This window comes from Fopius arisanus, unplaced genomic scaffold (assembly GCF_000806365.1).
Source record: "Fopius arisanus strain USDA-PBARC FA_bdor unplaced genomic scaffold, ASM80636v1 scaffold00072, whole genome shotgun sequence".
Classification (NCBI taxonomy): domain Eukaryota; kingdom Metazoa; phylum Arthropoda; class Insecta; order Hymenoptera; family Braconidae; genus Fopius; species Fopius arisanus.
The window spans coordinates 133997-160406 of NW_011887811.1; the positions used below are offsets into that span (position 1 = coordinate 133997).

At 38.1% G+C, this 26410-nt stretch overlaps 6 protein-coding genes and 1 long non-coding RNA gene across 10 annotated transcripts in view; 5 read left to right on the forward strand and 2 right to left on the reverse strand.

The window, feature by feature from the left end:
- The first annotated feature begins 306 nt into the window (after nucleotides 1–306).
- Nucleotides 307–7030, forward strand: LOC105269640 (uncharacterized). 2 transcript variants are annotated; one of them, XM_011310047.1, is made up of 4 exons: nucleotides 307–393; nucleotides 5404–5569; nucleotides 5721–5942; nucleotides 6403–7030. In XM_011310047.1, exons 2-4 carry the CDS (start codon nucleotides 5423–5425, stop codon nucleotides 6880–6882), a joined length of 849 nt encoding a protein of 282 aa, XP_011308349.1. In that variant the 5' UTR covers nucleotides 307–393; nucleotides 5404–5422; the 3' UTR covers nucleotides 6883–7030. The 2 variants fall into 2 exon arrangements, with proteins under 2 accessions (XP_011308349.1, XP_011308350.1); XM_011310048.1 differs by lacking the exon at nucleotides 307–393 and adding an exon at nucleotides 5194–5276.
- LOC105269642 (protein split ends) lies at nucleotides 401–5426 on the forward strand. The gene is made up of 11 exons (XM_011310049.1): nucleotides 401–582; nucleotides 649–718; nucleotides 1061–1295; nucleotides 2267–2444; nucleotides 2529–2761; nucleotides 2933–3219; nucleotides 3356–4033; nucleotides 4340–4435; nucleotides 4537–4638; nucleotides 4800–5082; nucleotides 5169–5426. Exons 1-11 carry the CDS (start codon nucleotides 525–527, stop codon nucleotides 5238–5240), a joined length of 2292 nt encoding a protein of 763 aa, XP_011308351.1. The 5' UTR covers nucleotides 401–524; the 3' UTR covers nucleotides 5241–5426.
- Nucleotides 7031–7219: 189 nt separating the features above from the next.
- FRG1 (FSHD region gene 1) lies at nucleotides 7220–8608 on the forward strand. Its single transcript, XM_011310050.1, has 5 exons — nucleotides 7220–7398; nucleotides 7531–7610; nucleotides 7685–7977; nucleotides 8079–8278; nucleotides 8360–8608. The coding sequence occupies exons 1-5, from the start codon at nucleotides 7340–7342 to the stop codon at nucleotides 8505–8507; spliced, it is 780 nt and encodes a 259-aa protein (XP_011308352.1). The 5' UTR covers nucleotides 7220–7339; the 3' UTR covers nucleotides 8508–8608.
- Nucleotides 8609–8802: 194 nt separating this feature from the next.
- On the forward strand, nucleotides 8803–11024 carry Bx42 (Puff-specific protein Bx42). The gene is made up of 3 exons (XM_011310056.1): nucleotides 8803–8906; nucleotides 9127–9280; nucleotides 9432–11024. Exons 1-3 carry the CDS (start codon nucleotides 8872–8874, stop codon nucleotides 10905–10907), a joined length of 1665 nt encoding a protein of 554 aa, XP_011308358.1. The 5' UTR covers nucleotides 8803–8871; the 3' UTR covers nucleotides 10908–11024.
- On the reverse strand, nucleotides 10912–11379 carry LOC105269646 (uncharacterized). The gene is made up of 2 exons (XR_892459.1): nucleotides 11303–11379; nucleotides 10912–11248 (listed from the first exon to the last, which is right to left on the reverse strand). It is a non-coding gene; the product is annotated as an uncharacterized lncRNA (long non-coding RNA).
- Nucleotides 11263–18783, forward strand: DMAP1 (DNA methyltransferase 1 associated protein 1). The gene is made up of 3 exons (XM_011310055.1): nucleotides 11263–12104; nucleotides 12748–13390; nucleotides 13470–18783. The coding sequence occupies exons 1-3, from the start codon at nucleotides 11539–11541 to the stop codon at nucleotides 13572–13574; spliced, it is 1314 nt and encodes a 437-aa protein (XP_011308357.1). The 5' UTR covers nucleotides 11263–11538; the 3' UTR covers nucleotides 13575–18783.
- The window catches only part of Nckx30C (solute carrier family 24 member Nckx30C), a 23743-nt gene continuing 11213 nt past the window's right edge, over nucleotides 13881–26410 (reverse strand). For all 3 annotated transcript variants that reach the window (XM_011310054.1, XM_011310053.1, XM_011310051.1), the window contains 4 exons: nucleotides 24162–24430; nucleotides 23627–23762; nucleotides 23067–23319; nucleotides 13881–22769 (listed from right to left, as the gene is read on the reverse strand). In XM_011310054.1, coding sequence (XP_011308356.1) covers nucleotides 22529–22769; nucleotides 23067–23319; nucleotides 23627–23762; nucleotides 24162–24430 — 899 coding nt within the window. In that variant the 3' untranslated portion in view covers nucleotides 13881–22528. The remainder of the gene's footprint in view (nucleotides 22770–23066; nucleotides 23320–23626; nucleotides 23763–24161; nucleotides 24431–26410) is intronic.

The window sequence follows — 26410 nt, forward strand, 5'->3', positions numbered from 1 at the left end:
GAGTTATGAATAAAGGGTAAATGCGTGTTGTGGATTATTACACCCCAGTGTAAAGACCCATCATCCTGAATGTCCACTCGGTGCCGTTGACCGTGAGTCGGAGGTCATTATCCCGATGGCATCTCATTTAGTGGATCGATGCGACCATCGATTCGAACCCTGACAACGAAAAATGAGGCCTCACCGTCGGCTGTACCTGAAACCCCCGCCCGATACCCGATAGTAGCTATGGCAACAAAACCCGATCGAATTTACGAAGTCCACCTTAGGGTTCACCATCGTCTCGACGAGTAGAGCCTCCTGGGCTGTCGTCCCTACGACGTCAATCCCGATTAAACAACAAAATTCATCCCCACGTGAATCGAAGTTCCTCGAAAATTCAATAACTCAATTGTAAGTACATTAATCACTCATTACCTTGGAATTTTTATCGCAATTACCTCTCGAGGGCTTCACGGTTATCCTCTCGAGTTCCTTCAATGCCCCTTTTTCAGTACGAGGTAATTGCGGGGTAATTAATTAACATGACGGGACGAGTGTCGCTCGTGGAACAGAAGAGACTGCAGTGGGCGAAGGAAAAAGGTAAATTGTTCGTTTGAATTAAAGGGTATGCACTAATATCGAGTGCACTCATTACTTTTTTATCAGAGGAAATGGCAAGACTGAGTAATCACTGGGAGTCCGCGAAGAATTCAACCGCCACGAGAACAACTGTTCGGTAATTCTCATTTTTTTTTCATTTTAATTCCAGTTATTTCATTCGCCTTTAATTTTCCTTTTTTTTGTGCATTAAAAAATATCCAACACCTCCGAAGTAATTGACGGCTGTGGGAAAATGTGTAACGAGTATATTAATCAACATTAATTCATATAATGATTTAATAATAATTTATTTATCGCGAAAGCAAATAATTATTTCCAGATCTTGTGGTGCACAATTTTTTTTAAATACGTATATTTTTTTATATATCTATGTATATTTATAAATTATTATTATCTGGATGTTGTTGGTGTAGATATATTAATATTTCGATATAATTTTGATATCCTGGTAATGCAGGACACGTTTATCATCCCGCGACCCCGCGATTCGCAAGCCTCTCCGTGCGAGTGAAAATTACGGCAGCACGACTAGTCTCCGTACTTTGGAGACAGGTTCAACGAGCCTTCAGAGTTTAGACTACACCGGCAGTATGATCAATATCCTGGAGTGTCCAGAATTACAAGGGCCGATACGAAAGAGAAGTCCCAGTCTTCCCCCGATCCACACGAAGGAGTCCCGTCACTCCATCCAGGTACCTCGAGGAAAAAAAAAGAAAAATCCAAAAAAGCTGAGTGCAAAGAAAAAAAAAATAACACCCCCAATAGCTCGACCGAATCCCACAATTTCTTTGAAAGCCACCCCCTGGGGGTTGCTTTCACGCACGTCGGCACACATCGGCACGGAATATCGATTTCAAATGGTTCAACGAACCCCGGGATACGAATAACTTCTTATGTCGGGGGTTAGAAACAGAAAAGGGGATCGTTATGCCGGGTAACACACCCTCTGGTAAAACACGCAGGTCGGAGGGAAAGGAAGTCGTACCACCCCGTTCCGACGCGGAATTCGTGGAAACCCACGTGGATTTTTGGAATTATTATGGTTATTTATTCATGGGATGGATTTTATTGACTCTGTGTAACCCACTTGAACATCCTCGAAGTAATTATACTGTAATTATTCTGTAATTAACAGTAATTAGTTATGAATTATTCATTCTGACAGCAGTATGGTTTTTTGAGGTTTTTTCAACATCAGTTTGTGTGGGAACTATTGATTTTAGGAGGAAATATGAAAAAAGCTTTTTCGTGGAAAATTTAATTAGCTACTGAAAAGCTCTTCTCGTGGTTTTCCATTAAATTGATAGTTTTCGAAATAAATCGATTACTTCGCGATTACTTTACTGTTTGTTCATGGAAAATAAAATGAACCTTCGAGTTTTGATTTGTGCTTTTTTTTTTCAGTCCACATCGCGTGAAAATAAAGAATTAATCTTATTGCATGATCCAGGGGAGAAAAAAAATGTTGTCAATAATAATTATCAGAGTTCTGTCATAAAAACTCACGTGAAAAATGAATAAACATAAATCACGAGTTAAAACCCCATAATTAATTATCAACGCAATTACATTTTTTCATTAATTTAAATAAAAAACCAAGTGCAGGCGTGGGTGATGGGATATTGTAATTTTCCGACTCGATACCTCGAAATTTTCTCCTCAGGAACTTGCCGGATTAGAAGTTGAGGGTTCGCGGTACACAAATTACCGCAGAAGGTATCCCGGTGAATCAGGGCGAAACCAGCATCGCAGTGGATACGAGGAACGAGAGGGTGAGACATCCGGTTACGCGAGTGACTCGATAGAGCCACCCCTAGGCTTCCAAATGACTGACGTCAAGAGTGAGTCTAGAATTTTAATTCACCCTCCCCATTCCCACACCCTCGAATTCCAACGAGCACCACAAAACTACTGATCGATTGCAGGATTAGCACCACTCGATAAATCCCTAGACACAGAGTTGTCTAGACCCTGGCCAAATCCGTACAGCGAAACGTCAGACACATCTCCACCATCGTCGAGACATTTCTCGTCGCGCCTCGTCGAGCTCAATCGACCGAGATGGGGAAGCCTGTGGAATCAGGATCATCATCATCCTGATCCACCCCCACCCTCATGGCTGGAACGAGGACTCTCCAGACTGGATCACTCAAGCCAGGTACACCCTAAAAAATCAATTGATTCGATAAATCAAGTAATAAGATTTTTTATGGTGGTAATTAACAAGTCTCTTGTTAATGAGACCTTGAGGATCAAATGGCCAGCTGCGAAGTGTCAAAAAATGTATTTTTACTCCCCAGCTATCGCTCACTCAATAATAATTCCGCAGATTCTGGTAATAAATCACGAGAGTGCCAGCAGCCCAGACAGCTCAACGACAGGCTCCACCGGGTCTGACTCGAAGACGTACCTGAGGGGTCAAAATATCCCAGTAGATGCTCACGTACTACAAGAGCGTGAGGCAAAAAGGCAGAAGGCATTAGAACTCCAGAATGCAATAAAGCAGCAACTGGAGGAGAAAGATAGAAAGCGTCTAGAGGAGCGAGAGCGAAAGCTCCGGGAGGAGCGAGAGGAGGAGGAGAGAATTCTCCGGGAGAGGAACAAGGAAAAGGAGAGGTGGGTACCACTATCTGTAATTAAACTGGTAAGAAATGTACATCGAAAATTTGAAGAGGGAATTTATATCTCATTCATATCTCTCTTCGATTCGGAGGTATCCACCGAAAACCTATTGACTAAAATGTTTCCTCAGGTTTGAGGAGGAGCAGAAACGATTGAAAGACAAGGAAGACGTCAAACTGAAGAAGGAGATGGCCATGCGGGAAATCCTCGAGACCGCGGAGAGAATCGCCCGGGAGGAGAGACGGCAAAAACGTCAGCGAGACGACGTCAGTGACGTCGGCCAGTTCAATGGCCCTGAAATTACAGAAACTATAAATACTAATGAACTATCAACAACCAGTGAAGCACAACCCAAGGCTGATCTTCCCCCGGAGAATTCCCCGAAGGATATGGATGGGGGTGATAAAATCGTCGAGGAAATTAAAGAGGGACACCTTCGGCTGCCCATCAACAAGGAAGTTGCCATTGTCCTAACGGGGAGGATTGAGGACTCTGATTTCCTCACTGGCTCCAATCTCCAGCTTCTCAATCTCATCGTCAATTCAACCCCGAGGGATAGGGATCAGCCATCAGGGACTCGTGGGATTAATGCCGTTGTCAAGACCATGGGGAATTGTCAGACGAACTCAATGGGCACCATGTGCTCACCCAGGTTCAGAGAGAATCGACTTTTGACACCTAGCAAATATCGAAACGCATCTGGCAGGGATTTTGGTACGCAGACTGATGGGGAGAATGACGGTGACGGGGATAAAGACTCCAAGGACAGGAAGGAAATCGTTAACACCAGCAGAAGGGATATTGATAAGTAATTGAATGATTGCAGGGGATTTTATTAAAAGGGCTGGGGGAATTATCTGTGCGTCAATTCGCTATCGCTTTTTGGAAAATTCAATTTCACGAAAAACAAACATCTCACCCCCAGCCCTTAGGGTTGATCCATTACTTTTAGAGGGGAGGAATGGGGGTAACTGGCTTTTTCAAATTTTCCATATATTTTCGACAAATCGAAAATGAGAAAAAAATATCGATTCTGCGATTTCTACTTTACTGTCCCATTTACGCGTTCTAACGTCGTCTGTGGGGCGAATATTTAATGCTCCACGGATTGTAGGTCAATCAGCACCGGCTCGACGGACGAAAAAAATTCCCGATCGAAATCCCAACCGCGTGCCAGCATCGACGCCCGACCCCGATGGAACGCCAATAGGTAAGTGGAATCATCAGAGAATCACCCAATCCGGTTTTATCGGATATGAGAAAACCGGTGAGGATTTCCATTGATTTCAAAGTGATTAAAGCTTTGCCCAGGCCCGGTACACGCTATCGCACGCAGAGCGAAAAGGATCCGCATTATCAAAGGCGATTAAGGTTGAGGAGACGTCGGGTTGAATCGAGTGACGAACGATCGAGGTATGAAAAATTCTATTGTAATATCGACATTTAAATTTTTTCAATAACTCTGCTCATTATATTTCCACGGCCCCCGGTAAAATTCATCCCAAATTTTTTTTTCGTTGCGAATTGATCATCGAAGAATCAAAATCGTGATCTGATGCGACGTAAAATTTCAGATCGCCGTCGCCGAGCCGTCGAAAATCCACAAACGTAAAATCAAAAATCCGCAATTCCTCCCGTCGAAAAGTAAAATTAGAGCATTACGACGCCGATCTCTCAATGGACAGCTTAAACTCAGTGGTTCCTCTGCGAATCGACGAGCATGGCCGCATAAACATTCAAGTTATTGATAATAAAGAAGTGGCCAGTAACTGTCGAGTTGAAAAAATGGAATCACCGAGAAAATTGGACATGGGATGCGGCGAGCAAATTATCTCGCAGCTGACAGCAATGAGAAACGTGAGAGGCTCCACCCGATGCAAAAATAATCCTCAATAATAATAATCTCCGAAACAAGCGTTTACATTTATAAATTGATATTGCAGGGGCTATTATTCAAACAGCAGGAGTGGGACTCCGAGAGATGTTTGGTATCACCTAACACCGATTACTATTAATTCACCCGCCTTTGCCGGAGTTAAAATAATGATTTGGTAATCGATTGTCTGGGTACCGGCTGATAATTTCATGAATGGATACTCGAGAGGATAATTACATTTTATTGACAATAATTCTGCACGGGAAAATAGAGGAAGTTAGTCGATTTTCTCCATTTTACAGAACAAATTAACTTCGTATTATGGCATTTCAACTGGATGATTTACTGAGGGACGACAAGAGGGATGGTAATTTAATTCCCGATTTGAGTAAGGCAACGTGTAATTCGCAGGAGGAATTTCGTCGACTTCGTGAACGCTGTCCTGAGTACAAGATTAAACCCGAGAAGGTGCAGTTTTATTTTATTCGATTCTGCATTTTAATTTCAGATGATAAACTCAATAATTTCCAGCAAAAACCCATAACTCAATTAATTAGTAATCAGGAGTAATTATTGTGTTTTTTTTGGAATTTTGGAATTCTGGAATTTTTCTGCGCAGCTCAAGAGGGATGACGTCAAGGTCAGGGATAAGGATTTCTCTTGGAGAACAACGAAGAAGGAGCTGAAGCTCATGGAGCGGGAATGGGGATATGGCGATCCTATTCCTCCGGACATGAGGAGTCTCGATCTCCAGGAGCTCCAGAGGGTCGCCATCGACTGGAGGATGCTGACGCCTCTCAGGCCAAAGTTGAGGGCCGACGAGGAGATGTTTTCTCGATTGGTAATTTTTGTTTGAAAATTTCATGGAGCAATTAAATGTTCACTGATCAACCATCATGTGATTGACCATCAATTCAAACTCAGCGAAGAGTAATATCTCTGAATCTACGGGAGATACCGAAATCACTGTTGGACATTTTTTGTAGCTCTCATTTCGCTGCACAAAAAATGTCCTCATAAAAATTACGCTGGCTCCCTTACATTCGAAGATATTCCCCGAAAACTTTCATAGGTCATAAATCGATGGATACCCTCAACTTCTCAACTCCGCAATCCAGTTTTGAGCGATATCCCCGAATCTAAGAGAGATAGCAAAACTTTTATTGAGAGCTTTTTTGCCGAATGAAATGAGTGCTATAAAAAAGGTTCCCACAAAAATTTCGCTATGTTCCTTAGATCGAGAGATATTTCCCGAAAACTCGGCTGAATAACGAGATGAACAAAAAAAATTTGAAATTCAGGTCGAGATGGGGAAGCTCGAGCTGAAGACATTAGCGAAAGACCGTCGCATCTCCATCAGCCCCATCAGAAGGAGTAAGAATCGTGCTGGGATAATAGAAAGCAGTGTAAAAATATGCGGTGAATGTGGTGAAGAGTACTGTTTCGGGGAGAGCTGCGGTGATATATTATACGAATCATTCACCCGAGTTGCCGTTGCTCCTCAGCAGCAGAAGATCAAAGTCTCAGAGGACACAGCTGCTATAATTGCTGGTATGAACAAAGGGAAACGAAAGAAAAAGAAGAAGGGAGTGAGGATCAAAGTCAGTGTACCAGCTCGCAAGAGTGCCAGATTAGGCAGAAGGAAACTCAAAAAGAGTAAGAGCGAGGTCTCAAAGGGAACTGCTGTCAATGGGGATAAAAATCAGAGTGATGTTAAAACCAAAAAATTTAAGCGCAAGTGCACCAAGCACTCGAAGAAGAGCCATTTGTCGCCCAAGTAGAGAGCAAAGCGATGGAACAATTCTTACGTGTTCTATTCACTTATTCAACTATGTAATTAATAAATTTATTGGTCGTAGTAATAATACTCTGTTATTATACTCTATTTCATCATTTAATTTATTTCTATTGAGATGGGAAATCTCGAATAAAGGAATTGTAAAATTTTTCTTTTATTTGTTGTTGGAAAAAAAATGAAGGTTTTTAATGAATAAATGAATTTCTATTTAAGAGATTGTAAAGAAATCTGGGTTCAGTAATTTTTTAGAGATTTCAAAAAAGGCACGCTTGCTCTTTAGATAAAGAAGTTTCTGCATTCATAGGCTGTCGCATCGTCTACACAAATAAAAAATCGAGGTTATGTTATGAGAGTCGAGTGAGTGTATTGAGGATTCCTGAATTGTTTGTTTTGGTTTTAGAATATTGAGGATTTTATAGCTAGTCCATAAATTCAATCGAATGGCTGAGTACGAGAAAGTGAGAGTGAAGAAATTGTGCCTGAAGGGAGAAAAAGTCAAGTGCGTATTGTTATTCTATTATAAATTCAACATTTCGATCTTGTCCCTTCGTCTTTTCTTATTCTCAATTGCCTCGATTATGATTTTAATTAATTACCACGGTATCATTATGAGGAATTCCATTAACTTTAGGTCCAAAAAAAGGAAACATAAAAAACATGGAAGGAACGAGACAGACTCAGAGACAAAAGACATTGATGCCCTTCAACACGGTAATTGTCGATTGTCTATCAAAATTTCCTCTAATTTTCCTGAAAGAGGATTTTAAATTCTGTCATGAATTTAGGCGGCTGGTGGAAAGTAAAGAGCATCACCGAAATAACAGGAACAGTGGCAATTGAATTCGGTAATCATACGTACGTGAAAGCCCTGGACAATGGATTATTCACCCTGGGTGCTCCTCACGACGAGGGTGAGGGCCCGTCCCCTGAGGAAATCCTCACAGCATTTCCAGTGAATGAGACAAAAATAGCCCTGAAGTCTGGATATGGAAAGTACATTGGTGTTGATAAAAAAGGAGTTGTTGTAGGGAGAAGTGACGCTGTGGGGGCTATGGAGCAGTGGGAGCCCATCTTCCAGGTCTTTTAACAATTCTGGATAATTATCTCAATAATTTTATACAAAATTTATTAATGGGGAAATTCTCCGAGGGCTTCGACACGAATTTCTTCTGATTTCAGGATGGAAAATTGGCAATTCTGGGGAACAACGGGTGCTTCATGTCAATATCAGATGAAGAGGATGCTGTTTGTCAGAGCAAAACAGCTGGGGCAGGGGAGTATCTATCTCTCAGGAGTATGATTCAGAAAATCGATGATCCTTACAAGGATGTACCGCTCGAGGAACAAGGATCCCTCTCCCAAATTGAAGTTAATTACGTGTAAGATGATATTTTATTCCGAATGAAAAGTAGATGAAAAATATCTTGCAAAACAGAAATTAAAAGGTAAAATTATTCCAGGAGAAAATTCCAAAAATTCCAGGATAAGAAATTAAGGATAAATAGTGGAGATCGAGCTCAACTAGAGGAGGCAAAGACCCAGGGAATTCTCCACGAGACATTACTGGATAGACGGAGTAAAATGAAGTCGGACCGTTACTGTAAATAATTAATCAAGAAGCTATAATTGTACATGAATTGTATTGTCACTGAAACATTCTTAATTCCCGCAATATCTGCATAAATGAAGGATCATTGAATAAATTTTAATCTCGTGTATTATTCCATCTGATAATTAAAAATTTAATACTATATACATTTGGTAATTAAAAATTTTATACGATGTACATCACTTGGCTGCAGTTCACAGTGGATTATGCGAGGATGTAATTTCCCATCCAATACAGCTTGTTCTACACATTGGAATTTCAAACTAGTAGAGACATCTAGTGGATATTGTTGGAATTGATTCAAGCGTAACGTCAAGAGGCGTTTTTTCGTGTGCCATCGTGATCGAGTGTTAGCTGGGCTTGATGGCATCTCACATCAACAAAATGTCTTTAACCAGGTTAGTTCACTTATTTAATAATAATAATTATTTGTCTCTCTCATTGTTAGATCACAATTCATACAGCTTCAATCCCATTCAATAATTCCTCTGAAAAGTTGAATAATTCAACTCTGATCATCTCGAATAAATGTTCTTCATTGCAGGGGTTATGTTTGGCCTTTATAATAAATGTTAACGGTCAGCAAGTTTTCCGAAATGTTATCTATTTTTTGTTTAGCCTCCTTCCTGCACCGAGTCAGGTTGTTTGGGATCGCGAGGATGAAGCTCGGGAGCAAAAACTTCGACAGAGGCCAGTATCAGCTCTTGTCAAGGCAGTAGTAACAGCCCCACCTTATGGACAACGTAAAGGCTGGGTGCCCCGCATACCCGAGGTAACAATTCCAAAATTCCATAATGAAAATATTTTTTAACACTGATTTTTCGAATTAGCGCGGAGAATTCTTCGATCTTGGTCTAATTAAAAATTTTAATACTCACGAATGCCTCATTTTTCGCCCATTACACTTTCTCTTCTGTATTTAGGATTTCGGGGACGGAGGCGCCTTCCCTGAAATCCAGGTGGCACAGTATCCTCTGGGTATGGGTATGAAGGGTAAAGAGTCCTCCAGCAACGCATTAGCAGTGCAACTTGATGCCCAGGGGAAAGTTAAATACGATATGATAGCTCGTCAAGGCCATGCCAAAGATAAAGTGGTCTATAGTAAGCTGAGTGACCTTCTTCCCTCGGAGATTGCCTCTGAAAATGATCCATCTCTCCAGCGTCCAGACGAAGAAGAAATTGCAGAGATCACTGAACGCACTCGTAAGGCTCTCGAGAAAATCACACAATCGAAAATAGCTGCTGCGATGCCAGTTCGCTGTGCAGAAAAATTAGGTCCAGCCCAGTACATTCGTTACACTCCCTCTCAACAGGGACAATCTTTCAATTCCGGGGCCAAACAGAGAGTCATACGAATGGTGGAGGCTCAGGTAGATCCCATAGAGCCTCCAAAATTCAAAATAAATAAGAAAATACCCCGAGGTCCTCCCTCACCTCCAGCTCCAGTGATGCATTCCCCCACGAGGAAAGTTACCGTTAAAGAACAAAAAGAATGGAAAATTCCACCCTGCATCAGCAACTGGAAGAACGCAAAGGGTTACACGATTCCCTTGGACAAGCGTTTGGCGGCTGATGGTCGAGGTCTTCAGCAAGTACATATCAATGAGAATTTTGCTAAATTGGCAGAGGCCCTGTACATTGCTGATAGAAAGGCCAGGGAGGCTGTGGAGGCTCGTGCTCAATTGGAGAAAAAACTCGCTCAGAAGGATAAAGAAAAAAAGGAAGATCATCTGAGACAGTTGGCACAGAAAGCCAGAGAGGAAAGGGCGGGGTTGAAGTCTGCTGCTGCACTGGACAAGGCTGAGGAGTTGAGGGAGAGGGACCAATTGAGAAATGAAAGGCATAAGGATAGAGCACGAGAAAGAAATCTAGCAAGGGCTGCACCTGACAAGCGATCGAGACTTCAGCGAGAACGAGAACGAGATATTTCTGAACAAATCGCTCTGGGAATGCCTGCCAAGAGTGTGTCCACTGGAGATGCTCAGTTCGATCAAAGATTATTCAACACTTCCAAGGGAATGGATAGCGGCTATGGGCATGACGATGAGTACAATATTTATGATAAGCCCTGGAGGGACTCAAATTCTTTGGGTTCCCATATCTATCGACCTGGTAAAAACATTGATAAAGACAATTATGGCGATGATTTGGAGAAATTGGTGAAAACAAATCGATTCGTACCTGATAAGGAATTCTCGGGAACGGATAGAAGTGCCACTAGATCGGGACCTGTGCAGTTTGAAAAGGATGAAGAGGATCCTTTCGGGTTGGATCAGTTTTTGAAACAGGCCAAGAGGGCTAGTGGAACTGCCGCTAGTGCAGGGGCTACGTCGTCGTCGAGCTCTAAAAGGAAGGATGAGAAAGAGCATAGAAGAGATGATAAAAGAAAACGACATTGATCGATTAACCTATGTTATCCATCACTATTTTTATTGCCAATCACCGAATTTCACAACTTATAATTAATATTAAGTTACTTGTTTAATAATGATTAAATTGTGTAATACCGAATGAAAGTTTGATCATGCATTTGACGATATTTATTTTACATTATTTTTCTGAAATAATCAAGTGAGATGGTGTTTCCAGTGTTGGGGTAATAACGCGAAAAACAAATATATCAACTTCCCCAGAACTGAGCCTCTACTTTAGTCAATCCTCTCTGCCTGGGCAGCCTGGGCCCTTCAAGGTTCCTCGTTTATTCCCCAGATGACACCAGAATAATTCCTGCATTATCAACCTGAAAATTCTCCAAACAGTGAAGTTAACCTAAAAAAAATCCTCAAATTATTACCTAAGTTGTGATTTTCAGTGAATTATTATTGAACAACTGAATCCCGACGAATTCTCCCCAAATACAACAATAACAGGATCTCATCAATTCTCGAGCTATCGACGGAACGTCAATTGATGAGAAATCATTAATTTTGTGATAAAACCATTAACTCTAAATGAACAATAAAATTCAATTTTCTACTGTCAAAATCGTAAACGTTAATTGATATTTGAGGATTGATTAAATAAATTAAAATGTCGTCTGACGTTCGTGATATTCTGGATATCGAGGGTCCAGCAGCTACAGAATTAACTCGTGAGTCAATATTTGGAAACGACAAGAAGACAAAACGTAAATATGATTATCAAAATAAAGTGCCAAAACGTCCGGAGGGAATGCACAGAGAGGTCTTTGCACTTTTGTGTAAAGATAATACTGATGTACCACCTCTCTTTCCTACTGATACTGGAAAGGGGTACAAACAGGTGAGGGCAAAGCTGGGGATGAAAAAGGTGAGAAATTGGAAGTGGACACCATTTACAAATCCTGCGAGAACTGATGGAGCTGTTTTTCATCACTGGAGACGAGTCGCTGATGCTGGAAAAGAATATCCCTTCGCTAAATTCAATAAAAAAGTTCCTGTTCCCAATTATTCGAACGCTGAATATGTCCAGCACTTGGTGAGCAGTGGCTGGACAAGAGCTGAAACTGATCATCTGTTTGACCTGTGCAGAAGGTTTGATTTGAGGTTCATCATCATTCAGGATAGGTGGGACACTTCTAAATTCACTGCTAGAACTGTTGAGGACTTGAAGGAGAGGTAATTACGATTTTTCTGGAGAGAAAAAAAAAATTCCCGTGATTTTTTAGTGGGCATTGATTGATTTAAAAAAAAAACCGCAGGGTGACGGTTTTTTATTGTCTACAGCGTGTCAATTATAATTTTATTGATTATTGATTGCTAATTCATTGGTTTATTTTACCCTCCAATTTAATTAGAAACGAGAAAAGCCGAGGTATATGAATAATAAAACGAATGAATGATATCACTGAAATAAATGGTTTTGGATGTCCCTGGTTCATCAATAATTTTATAACTCCCAGCTTTCATCCAATTTATTTTTATTGCTGCCTTCTCTGTTCGAGAGGTAGATGTAAACAATCCATTTATTTTTCCATTTCTTATCTCTTATTGAATTTCTTTTTACTCGTGTAATTCCTGGGTTGGGTGCAACCGCTGTGCATTACCCAATTCTAAAAATTTCCTTCTATTGAATTTATCCCCGCAATGCAGCGGGAAAAAGTATCTGATTTCAACCGTTATTTGCAGATTATTACATGAACAATAAAGTACTTTTTGATATCTGTAAAAAATGCTGGATAAAAAATCTTCGTTCAGTTCGTTTAAATGAAATGGAAATGAATGGATTTTTTAAATGGATCACATTTCATTTTAATTCCAGGTATTACCAGGTTTGCGGGGCCCTGACAAAAGCAAAATCTCACAGTGATAAAATTTATAGTTTCGACGCTGAACACGAGAAACGCCGCAAAGAGCAATTGAAAAAGCTCTTCGAGCGAACCCCAGAGCAAGTAGAAGAGGAGCAAACGTTGCTCACAGAATTGCGTAAGATCGAACAGCGAAAGAAAGAGCGAGATCGTAAAACGCAAGATCTGCAGAAGCTGATAACAGCCGCTGATCACCAGGCGGATCCCAGGAAGAGCGAGAAAAAGGCTGTGAAGAAAAATACAACAACCTCTCGAAACAGGCCAAATAAATCGGATGCCGCGTACACCCAGAAGCTCCAGGTGGTCGAGTCAGCGGGAATAAAATTTCCCGATTTTAAAAATAGCGGTGTGAGCCTACGATCTCAGCGAATTAAATTGCCAAGCAGTCTTGGCCAGAAGAAGATGAAGGGAATCGAGCAGATGCTCAATGAACTCCAGATTGAGCTCAATCCACCTCCCACCGAACAAATTTGCCAGCAATTTAATGATCTGCGGAGTGACATTGTACTTCATTACGAGTTGAGAGGTGCCCTCGCTACTTGTGATTATGAGTTGCAGTCGTTGCGTCATCAGTACGAGGGTCTCGCTCCTGGAAAGGTAATTTAATACCTGAGAACTATGGAGCTGTCTGGTAATTAATGGTTTACGTAATTCATTGGTGAATCGATTGTTTCAGACCCTGACAATACCGCCTGCCCTTTTACCCAAGAGTGAACCCGAGGCGAAGGTGGATATTATTGACGTCGTCGGATCACCAACAATGCCCAATGCGACACAATGAATTCCAAGTATTTTTCATTTGAATAAAATCATCCAGTAACGAGATGGTGCTGGATTTAATATTTTCGCAATTATCCATTTATTTCCATAACCATTGGTTTATTTATGAAAAAAAAATTAAATCTTTAATAAACCGTTGAGTTCGACTTACCTGGCAGGTGTTGAATGATTATCCAGTGTTCTGAAATTATTTACCACTCGACAGCTGAAATAAATTGTTATAATTTTCGAAGAATTTCAAGTAATGACGTTGTAATAGAAACGATCTTGAACTGTACTCAGGCATGAGCTGTAAATAATAAGACGATTTAATCTTATATATCTGTGTATTTTATATTGTCGACAAAAAGTAACAATTTACGGTCAAACCGTATAATTTATCTACAACAATCTACAATAGATTACAATATGTTCTTTCATGTTTTTTTTTTCTTCATTATTCAATTACTTAATTCATTAATCATTGTTAGGCTGGTGGAGAGAAAGAAGACGAAGGGAGGAGGATTAAATTGGGGGAGAGAGGATGGTCTGAAAACACACCACACAAGCCCTCCACTGCTCTCACTCAAATATTATTTAGTCGTTATCTGTTAATTCGAGGTATCCTCTATTTTTTTTTTTAATTTATTTAATTCTTTTTCATCACTCTTGCTACGATGAGAAATTTACTCGGATATTTCTAGCTGTACTTGGTACGAAATAATGCATAGATATACGTAATCGGCAATAATCGATAGGGCCCATCAACCCGACTCTTGCGTGTGGCATATTGGAGTGTATTCTCGACATTGGGTTTTCTCATTTCTCCATTTATTTTTTTTTTTCATCGTCGAAAGATTCAACTCCTTTTTGTGTTATTCCTATTATTATCATCATTTTTATTTCCCAAAGTAGTCACTGGAGTTGGATTTTTATTGACCGGTCATGCACAGGCATCTACTCGACAAGAATGAGTAGTTATCGTTTAAAAATTCATTCTCGTATGTATTTTCTCTTTATTTATTCTCGTTTGTACAAAGATGTGCCTAGGAGGGGGAGGTATTCAATCATAAACTTCAAAGGGAAATTAAAATAGTTGGATGATCAACGTTCATGACCCAGTGCCCTTCCTCAAGTTTTTACATTTCATTTTATTGTATTATCTCAATTTCCCGTTTGGTTGAAAAATCCGATAATTATTCTGGCGATTCGGTTAAGCAAAAAATGAATTCAATAGTAGAGTATAAATACAGCATTAAGATAGATTATTTGTGGAGAAGAGGGAGAATGGAAGCGAAAGTCGTTTTGGTACTAGTCGTGGCTCTTTTTATTCGTCACTCAATGTTTTCATTTCTTAATCTCTTATCAGTAATGCAATAACTTCTAGGATAGCACCCCTAGGTTTTTAGCAATTGGATCTACCAATTGCTTCCCTGCGCACCTTTTCTACAGCATTTTAAAATCGTTAATTCGTCGATCTGTTCTATTAATTGAGTAGAAACCAGGTGAGAAAGCGTAACATGAATAGTCGAAATTTTTCAAAAACAAAAATCATCATCCACCACAGGCATTACCAGAACATGAGTGATTTGCGTTAATACAAGTTTTTCTTCATATAGTGAATCTGTTGTTTTATCAGCCGCTTAACAGAGTAGTTGTATTCAAAATACTTTAGTGCAAGAAACTCTTCGATTAATCATCTCCATTTTTGATGGTATTTGTCTCATTTCATGACCGATGATGTGCAGCTGACGTATGGGTACAATTAATGAACAATCAATCGGAGGGAAAATTAATAAAAGTAAAAAAGGCTATCGTACAAAATTCTCATTTGACAATTAAAAATTTTCACCTATAAAAACATGCACGAAGCACACAAAATATGTTCATTAAATATTGTTACAATTTACGTCACACCTCTGGCCCATAATTTTTTGTTAATTAGCGAAAGAAATAAAAGGACGCTGTTTTCATAATGGAGTTGCACATAGCAGATAACTGGAGGGACAGATCTATATTTTTTATTTGATATGAGGGCACGTACAAACATAACAGTCAGCTTCGGTCGTTTAAAGCCTCATCTTTATTTTTTTCCCCTCGTTCACACTAAAAAGCGAGGCATAAAATTTTGGACTACGCTTTTCCATAATGATTATTATTATTATTATTCATCATCTCGTCGTTTAAGTTGGCAAGTATATAACATATTCAATAGTAATTTTTTATACCTATATGTACGTGATTAATGTATGATTTCCCTTGTGTATAATAATCTCAAACAATTTGCAGTAACGGACCAAAAAATTACGGACTTTATATATATTTTTTTCTCATTATTTAATCAATTGTTTTTTTTTTTTTATAATTCAACATGTAACATGAGGAACCGTGCTTAGCATAAGACATTGCCTACATAACACGGTTACTTTATTTTCCTTTATCTCAAATATATTTATTTATCATTTGTTGTCAGGCGTTATAATGAGCACGTCTCGAACGCCGGAATCATTGGTATTCCCCTAATTCATTCTCATAATCTTTCCGTCCTATTTATATTTAATATTTTCCAGGCGATCGCAAGCAAAGCCATTTTATTTAGCTAATCAAGTGTGAACATCACGTATTCACAGCTCGTATTATTTATACCTCATTATCAATTTATGATCGATATGTATATACATATATACACATACGGATATGTACAGAACAACATATGCATATGTATATGTGAATATATTTGATATATCTGTATATATGTATAATACATTTTCGGGGTAGTTTCTACAGTTCATCGTCTGTTGCTTCAATTTATTCAACATTTATCATCGATTGATTAAACTTTTATCGATTGATATATCATTAATACTCTGATAAATTCTCACGCATCAACTAGTCGCACGCTCGCTCACTCGCTCCTCTTATCTAATTAATGGTTTTTCATCATTGAATTGTTCATCTCATCGCCTGCTTTCGTCCCTTATTACCTAAGGGATTCATCTATACATGTATATACTATACTATTTATGGTAGACAACAACGATTAACCTACGCATGTATTTAAAATTTTATACTGCTCTACTCGTATTTCGTATATGCCGTAAAAATTTTGTATATAAGGATATAATAAATGTTAAGTTTGTTTTATTCAGTTTTTTTTTTTTTGCTGTTTTTTCTCGTTATTTTCTTTACATTTTTTGGGATTTTGGTGGTTACTTTTGATCGGTGTCTAAGCACGGGTTTCAAATCATCGCTGTGGGGCCAGTATCATAAATTATACGCGTTACTTCATTGCCAATTGTTTATCATTACTCAGGTGTTCGTTATAATTTCATGTGACTCGGTGGTGTTGGGTGCCCAGCTCGTCGATATCATCATTTATTTCAATATTTTAATTTTTTTTAATCATCGAACAGCGGCAATCATTGACCATCTTCTTACTAAACCACGGTCGTGTAATTAACGAGTTAAAAAAATCGTACGCTAATTTTGAAATGCATCATTGTTATTGTTCCTGTATAGCGATTTTTTGTTTTTTTTTTATTTGTACAAATATGCATTCAAAACGATGTCAGTCGTTTTAGTTTTTGTTCGTTTTGGTTTTTATCGTTTCTAGGGCCTCTAGTTGAATCGAGTCAACGTGGAGAAAAATTTATTACAAAATTCAGCCTGACGTTGGAAAATGAGATGTTGTTCAGTAAAAATTTCGAAGAGGTATTGTAATTTGTTCAATTAATTTTCACAACAACGGAGTAAAAATTGCACGAATGAAAAAATTTATCATGACGTCGGGGCAAATTTTGTCACTAATTTTTCTCCGGGGAAGGAAAAAAAAATGTAAATCAACCAATGGGGAATTGAGAGGTAAGCAGGCAGCACAATTGGCTGTTAATACTTAATAAATAATCTAAATAACTTATCGTCTACCGTTTTTTAGTTATTGCACTTATCAACAGCGACGATGGCATTGCCGGATGATCAAAGCCCAGTCTTAATGTTTTTTGTTCTTTGAGTTTTCTTCAATTTTCCTTTTTCCTACGATGAAAATGTATTTAGACGTCAAATTTATCACGAATTACTCACATAATGTGCGATTGGTTAATTGAAGCTACAATTGTTAATAAATTTTCAATGAATATTTGCATTCCCGTGATTTTCGGGGTGAGTTCAATGCTCTCTTTCATTTTATCGTGACAACTATCGAGAATACGCGAATATCGATTTAATCGCTAAATTCGATACTGACTCCGAAAGCGAAATGCCTTTGCGTACGCGAAATTTCGATTCATTCTATTTTCTTCTGGTAGTGGCGAAGTTTGTGTCGTTTAAATAATTCCCCTCTAAGAATTAAATTGTTCAATGGCCGTAATTCGTAGCTTATCGATTTTATTAATTGTCGATTAATTTGTCGGGATTTTATGGTCGTCTCCGTGAATCGAAACCCCAAGGATTAAATTGCCCATTTTATTTACCCCGCGAAACCACTGGTCGTTGGTTGAAAAATAATTCAAAAATTTTTGGGGTGGGGCGGAAGAGACTTCATTGTTTATAATTAGAAGATGACGGGATTTAATGAATCGAACTCGAATTTTCAGGAATTTGTTCATTGAAAACCCATGATGTCACAGGAATCGTGAATTTTCGTTCAATTATTCTGTGAAAATGGAATTAGAAAATTCCTCTGACTTTCAAAAAAGGGACGCTAATTCATTATCGAAAAATTCCCTTCCCTGAAAAATATTCTGGTTCTCTGAAATCTTGGGAATCTTTTAATCCCAATATTTTTCAATCAAAATCGAATCGAATGATTGACGATGAGTTGATGTGACACACCTTAAACACCATTCGATTCCCAATGAAATTCCCTTTGTAGTTTCCACTGTACGTCACAACTTCTCAGTACATTCCACGATATTTCAACCGTCAGTGGAGAATTTTTCAATGAAAAAAAGATGAATGTCAGTGACAGCTTCCAGAATTTTTTCACCTTCAGAATACCCACCGAAGTCAATTCCCCCGGATTTTTTATCTCACGGATTTGAGAATGTCTTTTCCACCCCACTCTCCCAGAGAAAAGTATTATTCTCAAATGAAGACTATTGTTCTGAATTCTAGAACAATTCTCGGCTCGAAAACTTGGCGACGTTGAAACGTGAAAGCAGGACAGACAAATTTTTATCTCAACGAAAAACGAAACAGCCCCACCCCTCGAATTCTTCAAAAAAAAAAAAAAACCAGAGACCATACCGAGATAAATTAATACTCGAATTTCCACTGACATTTTCACTAAAAAAATCATCGCTGGATTAATAAAAGATGGCAAAATTATCACTCCAAGAATTCTAATTACAAAAACGACAGTAGTAATGAATAATCAATGTGAAAGCAATAAAAAAATAAAAGGTCTGAATGAAGTTGTAATAATTATTTATGTTTCTTCGTTGGTTCGTTCACTATTAATGGAACAATCAAACACAACTGGACCTGTATCAACATTCGTAGACTATTTAACTTGTCGTCCTATAATGCCTATTTTATTTTACCTATTCAACTTGATTTTGTTGTCCTCGAGGGTGTCATCAGCTATTCGTTCATCTCCTCATGTACATCATCATCAATAACGGCGGTGGACGGGGGGGAAAAACCCTAGATGTAAATGCAATGTAAATTGTTTAAACACAAACTCAACCAATTGCGGTTATCGTCTTCCTCCGAATAATTCCGCGAAGAAATCGTACATTATCAATCGTCCTAACTATCGATTAATGATAATTGGTATTTTCTATATTTGGATAGCGATTCGTCCCGTTACGCTGACGCTATCAATTTTCATTTGATTAAATCTTAATCGTAATTATTTCGTAATCTTGGAAACTTTAACGCTCTTTTCATCATTTTTATCAACTATTTTAAATCTTACGATTTCTAATCTAATACCGCTTTCATCCGATCACTAATGATATCTAAATGTAAATGTCTCTTTCTCTGATATGTGCGTTCATGCCTTGTCATTTATATTACGACAGATATATTATTTTTTCTTCATTTCGTCACCATGTTGTTGACATTTTTCATCATTAACCATCAGCTCATCAATTTTATCCGATTTTTAGAAGAATTTTGCATTAATATCGAAAATCATTTCGCGCAGAAAATTGGATATCAATGCGGAAAAATTACGATGGGAAAAATTCGTTTATTTAATTAATCAGTTGAATCATTAAGGTAATTGAGGGATCATTTTCTTTGATAATCGAAATTATATCCTGCAGATTTATTTACTGAATTTTCCGAATTTGCAGAATTGCTGGGGAAGAGTTTCAATTTTTGGTAATTATTTTTTTTAACCCTGCGGTTAATGATGAAAAGTGTCAATGGAATTTTGTAACTCTTAACATTTGAGCTCAACTCCAGATTTTTCATCCTATATTTAATTGAATAATTCAACATTCCTCAAATTGTCACAACTTCCTCATCAACAAAATTCAGAAAAAATCGTCATCTGAAAAATCCGTTCAAAACATCACCACCATTCAATATTCAATGACAAAATACTTGAGTACAGACCAAGGGGCAAGAAACTGGAAATTACGTGGAAATAATCATAATAATCACTCCACCATTCATTCAAAATTTTAAAATATCTCCAAACTCCATCAAAAAAAAAAAAAACCCGTATGACCCGATTATCCATTACCCCATCCAGGCGTCAACAATTTTCACAGAATAATTGAACCATAATACCATCCATCGATTTTCACATAAAACTTTTAACATCCAATCGCCGACCTCTGAAAATTCCCGCGTACCTAAAACATAATAAAAACTTCTAAGAACTGAAATTCGAAGAAACATCAGGGAAACGGAAATCCCGAAATTCCAATGAAATTCCCCAGAAAAAAGAGAAACCCCCGGAAATCATCACTGCCACTGAAAATTGCAATTGCAGACCCCTTGGTACAATCACCAGCCAAAATAATTGTCGCTCGTATCTCGTGTCTTCATTACTCTAATCATTACTCTTTAAAAAATGTATTATTCGGTCCGGAATTCATACGATGAAATGAGAATAATATTTAAGAGGACTGTAATTTATCAAATGTGAATAAAAGGGTGGGTGTAGTATGAGGTGGTGAGGGGGTTGAAGAGATTGAAGGGGTTGAGGGGTAAAGGTCACGCAACGAGAGACACGAAACCCGAGCAGCAGTCACGTCGGCTGTTTTTATATATTTATCGATGTATAAATAAATATATATCCCACGATATATATTCATTAATTATTCATCGCTTATCTCACTCTTCTCCCAACCCCTCAATTTGAAAATTTTTCATTTCCCCCCTAGTGTCTAAGCTCTATGATATCTTGTTTTATTTATTCATATTTTTTATCATTTTTTCATCATGTTTTCTTTATCAGGGCGTTGCCACTCTCATAACGTCTCTCGCGGATATACTTCGGGAAGATCGTATTGTGCATAATTTACTAATATTCTTCAACATATTAATCCATAAATTATGTATATATATAGATTTTTTACACCTAGGTAACTACGACACCGAGGAACGCCAGTCTCTAGTCACTCGTAATAACACCGAGAGCAGTTTCTTGATGTTAAAAAAAATGCCTAGGGAATTTTTCTCACATCTCCATTTATCCCTGAAATTACCAGTGATTATTACCATTTTATTGGGGAAATTGCCATTTTTATTCCAACGTCGAGGTAAATTTCACTGATATTCCAATTTTAGTCAGTGAATTTCATGGTATCTATCATCGAGAAAGTTTCTTTTGAGTGAAAGTTTTTCATGTGATTCTGTTGTTCATTGATTTATGTATTTTTAGCTGTTAGAATGATGAATCTGTTTCACGGAAAAACTGATTTATCATTCTATTCCGGGGTCAACACATAGTACGAAGGTGAATTTATTCATCTCCTTCGGGTCGTTATAAATTCATGACTTGTTTTTTCATCCGTAAAAAAACAATTGGATACCTCCAATCTATACCCTAACAATCGATCTGAGAACGCCAGGTCAAAATATGGAATGACTGTTGAGTACAATGCAACATCATAATATTTCAAAATCGTGAACAATCTCTAGTTTTCATAATAAACTATATGAGGGGGTGTTAACTATGATATAATATATTTCAATTTTTGGATACTGTAGGCCACAATTAGGCCCCCCAGTGTCTCAATCAATATCCAATGCCAACATTAACAACAAATTACCGCATTTTCATTGAAAAAAAATAGTCGAACACTCGAGATCAGAATTCGATTCGTCCCGTTTAAAATCTCTCCAGTCTAATCCTAAACGCATCCCCCAAATATCAACTACACAACAATTTTCCCCAATTCACTGGATTACACATGTGTTTTTTTTTGTAAGTATTATTTTTGTTATACAAAATTGCGAAAAATGTTTTACCTTATCACCTATAATATTCTATAATCATGTTTTACAATCGTAAAAACGTAAAACGTGACATATCGACTTCCATGACACTCGAGTGCTCCACCGCATTCTGAAGTTTTTTTTCCCTCATCGCGAGGTGACACAGAATTGTTATTGTTTCATTTATGCGTACTGTTTTTTTTATTATTTGTTTCATGTATTATTCTTTAGCCATGACAAAGTAGTGGACAACTCACTGACCCATTTAGGATCTCAATGTATCCGTCTGATGAAACAAATTCAGCGAGGGCGTAATTTTTACCGAGAGCAGATAACGAGTAAATAGAATAATGCTCGTTTATATAGCAATGTTTATATATATATTTCAACGAGTGGCCGACGTTCTCCGACAGATCGACAGTATCTCGACTAGATAAAAAGCACGAGTGATTTTCTCTTGAGATGTTTTATACATATTTACATGATTTTCAGTAGAACGACTTTTTGTTGAATTTATTTTGGGGGGCCTTCGGGGAATTTTAATGCTCCTGGGGGTTCCTCGGTATCTTTAATAGTTTTCTAAACAGGACATACGAGTATTTCGTACTCGAACATGAGCGATACGGCGACGAATACGAAGTAGAGAAGGAACATGGTGAATCCGAGGCCTCTGTTCATTCGCCACTTGAAGAATGCGATACTCATAATAACGAAGAGCAGCATGCAGAAGAGGATGGCGATGCTGCACACCATTCCCACTGAGTTCACCTCGACGGGTTTGCCGTAGATCAAACCGTACAGCAGCCACGGCACCGGAAGCCTAAGGGCAATTTTTTTCTTCAATTCTACACCCCATTTATTTATTATTAAAATTACCCTCAATTCGCGAATATCCGGAAAATATCTCGACTCGCCCCTCGATTTTAAATCGGTACTTGAATTTTTATCGGAATTCTAATGATTCTGGATAAATTCTCTGTAGCTCCGGGTAAATTCAGTTTCTGAATTGAATCTATCCCCCGAAAACTAAACCCATTAATTCGATTTCAATAAATTATTCGTGGGCTACTTTTCAGCTCCTTGAGCGATAAATCATTACTGAAAATTATTTACTCACCCAACAGTAACGTCGAATATATTGCTGCCGACGGAGCTCGACACTGCCATATCACCAAAACCCTTTCTTGCAACAATAACACTGGTTATTAAATCGGGAATACTAGTCCCAGCGGCGAGGAATGTGAGACCCATTACTTCGGGTGGTATTTGTATCGTATCACCAGCGACATTTGCCCACCAGACCATCAGGTACGAATACGCGGCTATCCAGAAGATGGAACCGATGAATGTTACAGCGAAGAATTTTTTACCTGTAAATTATCCAAAAAAATATAGCAATACATAAATATTCCCCAAACCTCGATGCAGTAATCATAATTCCCAGTCACTAATTCACTCATCTACTGAAAAATACTTGTTTATATGATTATTAATTAATAACAATAATTGTATAGTTGGAGGTTTGATGTGGTGATAGTTAATGTTAATTGCAGGGGATTAATGTGTCGACTGGGCTGATGCAAATTGGGTAATAGTGGAAAATGGAGGGTAAGCAGTCAATAATGGGTGATTATTCTATTAATGGATAATTTGCCTGTCAATAATATTAATTGTTACCTCTCGGGGTTCGTGTGTCTGGCAGAGTGAGCCACAGGGGGAATAGTATTGGCGCAACTAGAATGTACGTGAGACGTTTTTTTCCGGTGTTAGGCCAAGCCATGTCCAGTGCCTCTGGTGGATCGTCCTCTTCACCCTTCGATTGTTTCAACAAATCGATAAATTTAATTCGTCAGTTGGTTTCGAGAGACTCTTCGATTATGTCATTATCTTTTGAGGTCTCCAGGGAGATCGATTCAATGCAAATTCATTTTATCCAGGAAAATAAATCAGTTCACTTCAAATTAATTTTTAATCGCACAGTATTTTCGGTGAAAATTTTTCATTTTCCTGTGTTTTTATTTTTTCCTCTAATTTAATCATTTCAGTTTGGAAAACATTCGATATTGGATTTTTTTTCAAAATTTTTTTTTTTTTAAATTTGTCTTTTTATTTATTGTCTGATATTTATCGAAACGAGAAAATTTTGGAAAAATCTGGGAATAAGTTATGGATGAAAATAGAATGGAATGGATTAGTAGGAAGTAGTACGAACCGATTCAAGTCCGGCATCGAGTCCTGAGGCGATTCCGCCATTTGGAAGTTCTTGAATTCCGGCAGTGGTCCCAGCTGTGGTGGTGGTGGTTGTTGTGGTGGTGGTACCTTGAGACCCCTGTTGTAATTGTAAAGCTGTTTCCTTGGAGGCACTCCCTGAGTAATGCGCCGATGTTGACGTTGCAGCACCATTCTGAGGCCTCGTTGCATCCAACAACACCTTCAACGAAGCTATCGCGTGTAATTGCGTCGCCTTTTCATCCACTTTACCTGTGTACCCATTAAAAAATTATGAAATCACCCGCAATCTCTCACGACTTAAAAAAATCACTTGAAATATCCACTGAAGCCTCTAAATTCTATCACCAAAGATGCCATAACTGCTGTCAAAAGCTCTAACTATTGCAAAATATTCACGCTAATTAAATAAACAATTACAATTTTAATTAAATTTCAATTGAAAACTCCCGAAAATTTTTAAGGCAAACAAAATTCATTGGAATTGGATTCAAATTCAATGGAATTGAATCGAGAATTCCAGAATGCGATAAAAAAATTAACTGAATATTTCGTTGGTAAATATTTCCGTTACAAATAGCGGTATGAAATTCAGTGACAAACGTAATTAATTGGCAGCCGATTGGAATACTTACGTATCAAGAAAATTTTAATGCTTGAGATTGAAATTAGGTGGGATTGAATGTGAGGTCGTTAGCGAAATTCGGTGTGACCAACACAGATGTGACTGGAAGATGTGGGTTTTAGGGATTGGATCGATCGACCGGATTCTGCTGGACCATTAGGATCCTTTCAACGGGGTTTATCCGCAGAGTGAATGTACACCGCTGATGCATGGGTATTTATTCATCCCAAAATTAGTGGAATATTTTCATAACAACGAGACCCCATGTATCTCATTTGTGTATTTAATAAAATTCGGTCGCACGGTATTATAATTGCGTGCATACTTGTCCAAATTAATATATTCAGTTCATTAACGATGCCAGCTCCTCAAGGGAGGGGGTGGAATTGCAATGTGCGAAGGTTTAATTCCATTATTTATTAATTAATGTATTTATTGAGAAATGATGATATTTAATTCCCCAAACGGCGGAATTGAACCGATTTTTTTTTTCATTTTCCGTTTGATCGTGTGGCCCTAGGCCGGAGTACCCCTAGAAATCCCCAATTTCCTCATTTCTCCAGGAGTCCAGGTCACCCTGGGTGGGGAATTGAATTTCTGGCTGTGTACACCGCGACTATCGAAAAACGATCAATCGTAAAATGCGCGTGCGGTCCCGACGGACCAGATGGCCAAAAACCCAGTGGCAAAAAAATGAAGATAAAGGAGGCTAAGGTCGCGGGGGGTGGGTGGGTGGTGGGCCCTTTTCAGTCGAATCCAGAGGTGAAACGCGATGAAAGTATCGACCGTTTTTCGTGTACCTTCTCCTGTACTTGAACGATTTGGCGTTTGTGTGTCGTGTCTGGCCCGTTCGTTGTTAAACTTCAACTTCTCCTACTCCCAGACCCTCCAACCCTCCCACCTCTTCATTTACCCGTGTGGAGGTCGAATATTAACTGTACTCGTGCCGTTGTGGTACGAGTATTAAAGTATAATCGTCGACTGGCCTTGACGAATAAAAAATCGACTTCATTCAGTTCATACGGAAAACGGTGTAAACCCGGAAAATTGTTTCGATTTTTGGGAATCGTCAGTCATAGTCATCTGAATTTTCCATTACATGTGTTTTAATGGAAATTTGAATTTAATACAGAATTTAATTTAATATGTAATTATTTTTTACAACTCATTGATTTCTTTTAATCATAGACAGGAAATATTGTTTTATGATCTTCAGTTATAAATTAATGATTCCATAACTACGAGACTCGAGAATTTAAATGGAAATTAAAGTTGGTACATACGATCAGTAAATACACTCGCCAAATAAATAACTGAGATATTGCGAGCATTAAACTTCATTTAACCCGTGACAGCACCAACATTAAAGTACATTGTCTGCTTTAATGCGGAATAATCAACTAGTCGGTTGGATTAAAATATTTATCAAGACAAAGCGAATAATTTCATCTACCTCCTAAAGAAATTAATCAGACCGAAAGCTGTCACAAGTCGAAATATTACCATATCATAATTTTATAATTTTATAATTTTATAATTTTATAATTTTATAATTTTATAATTTTATAATTTTATAATTTTATAATTTTATAATTTTATAATTTTAT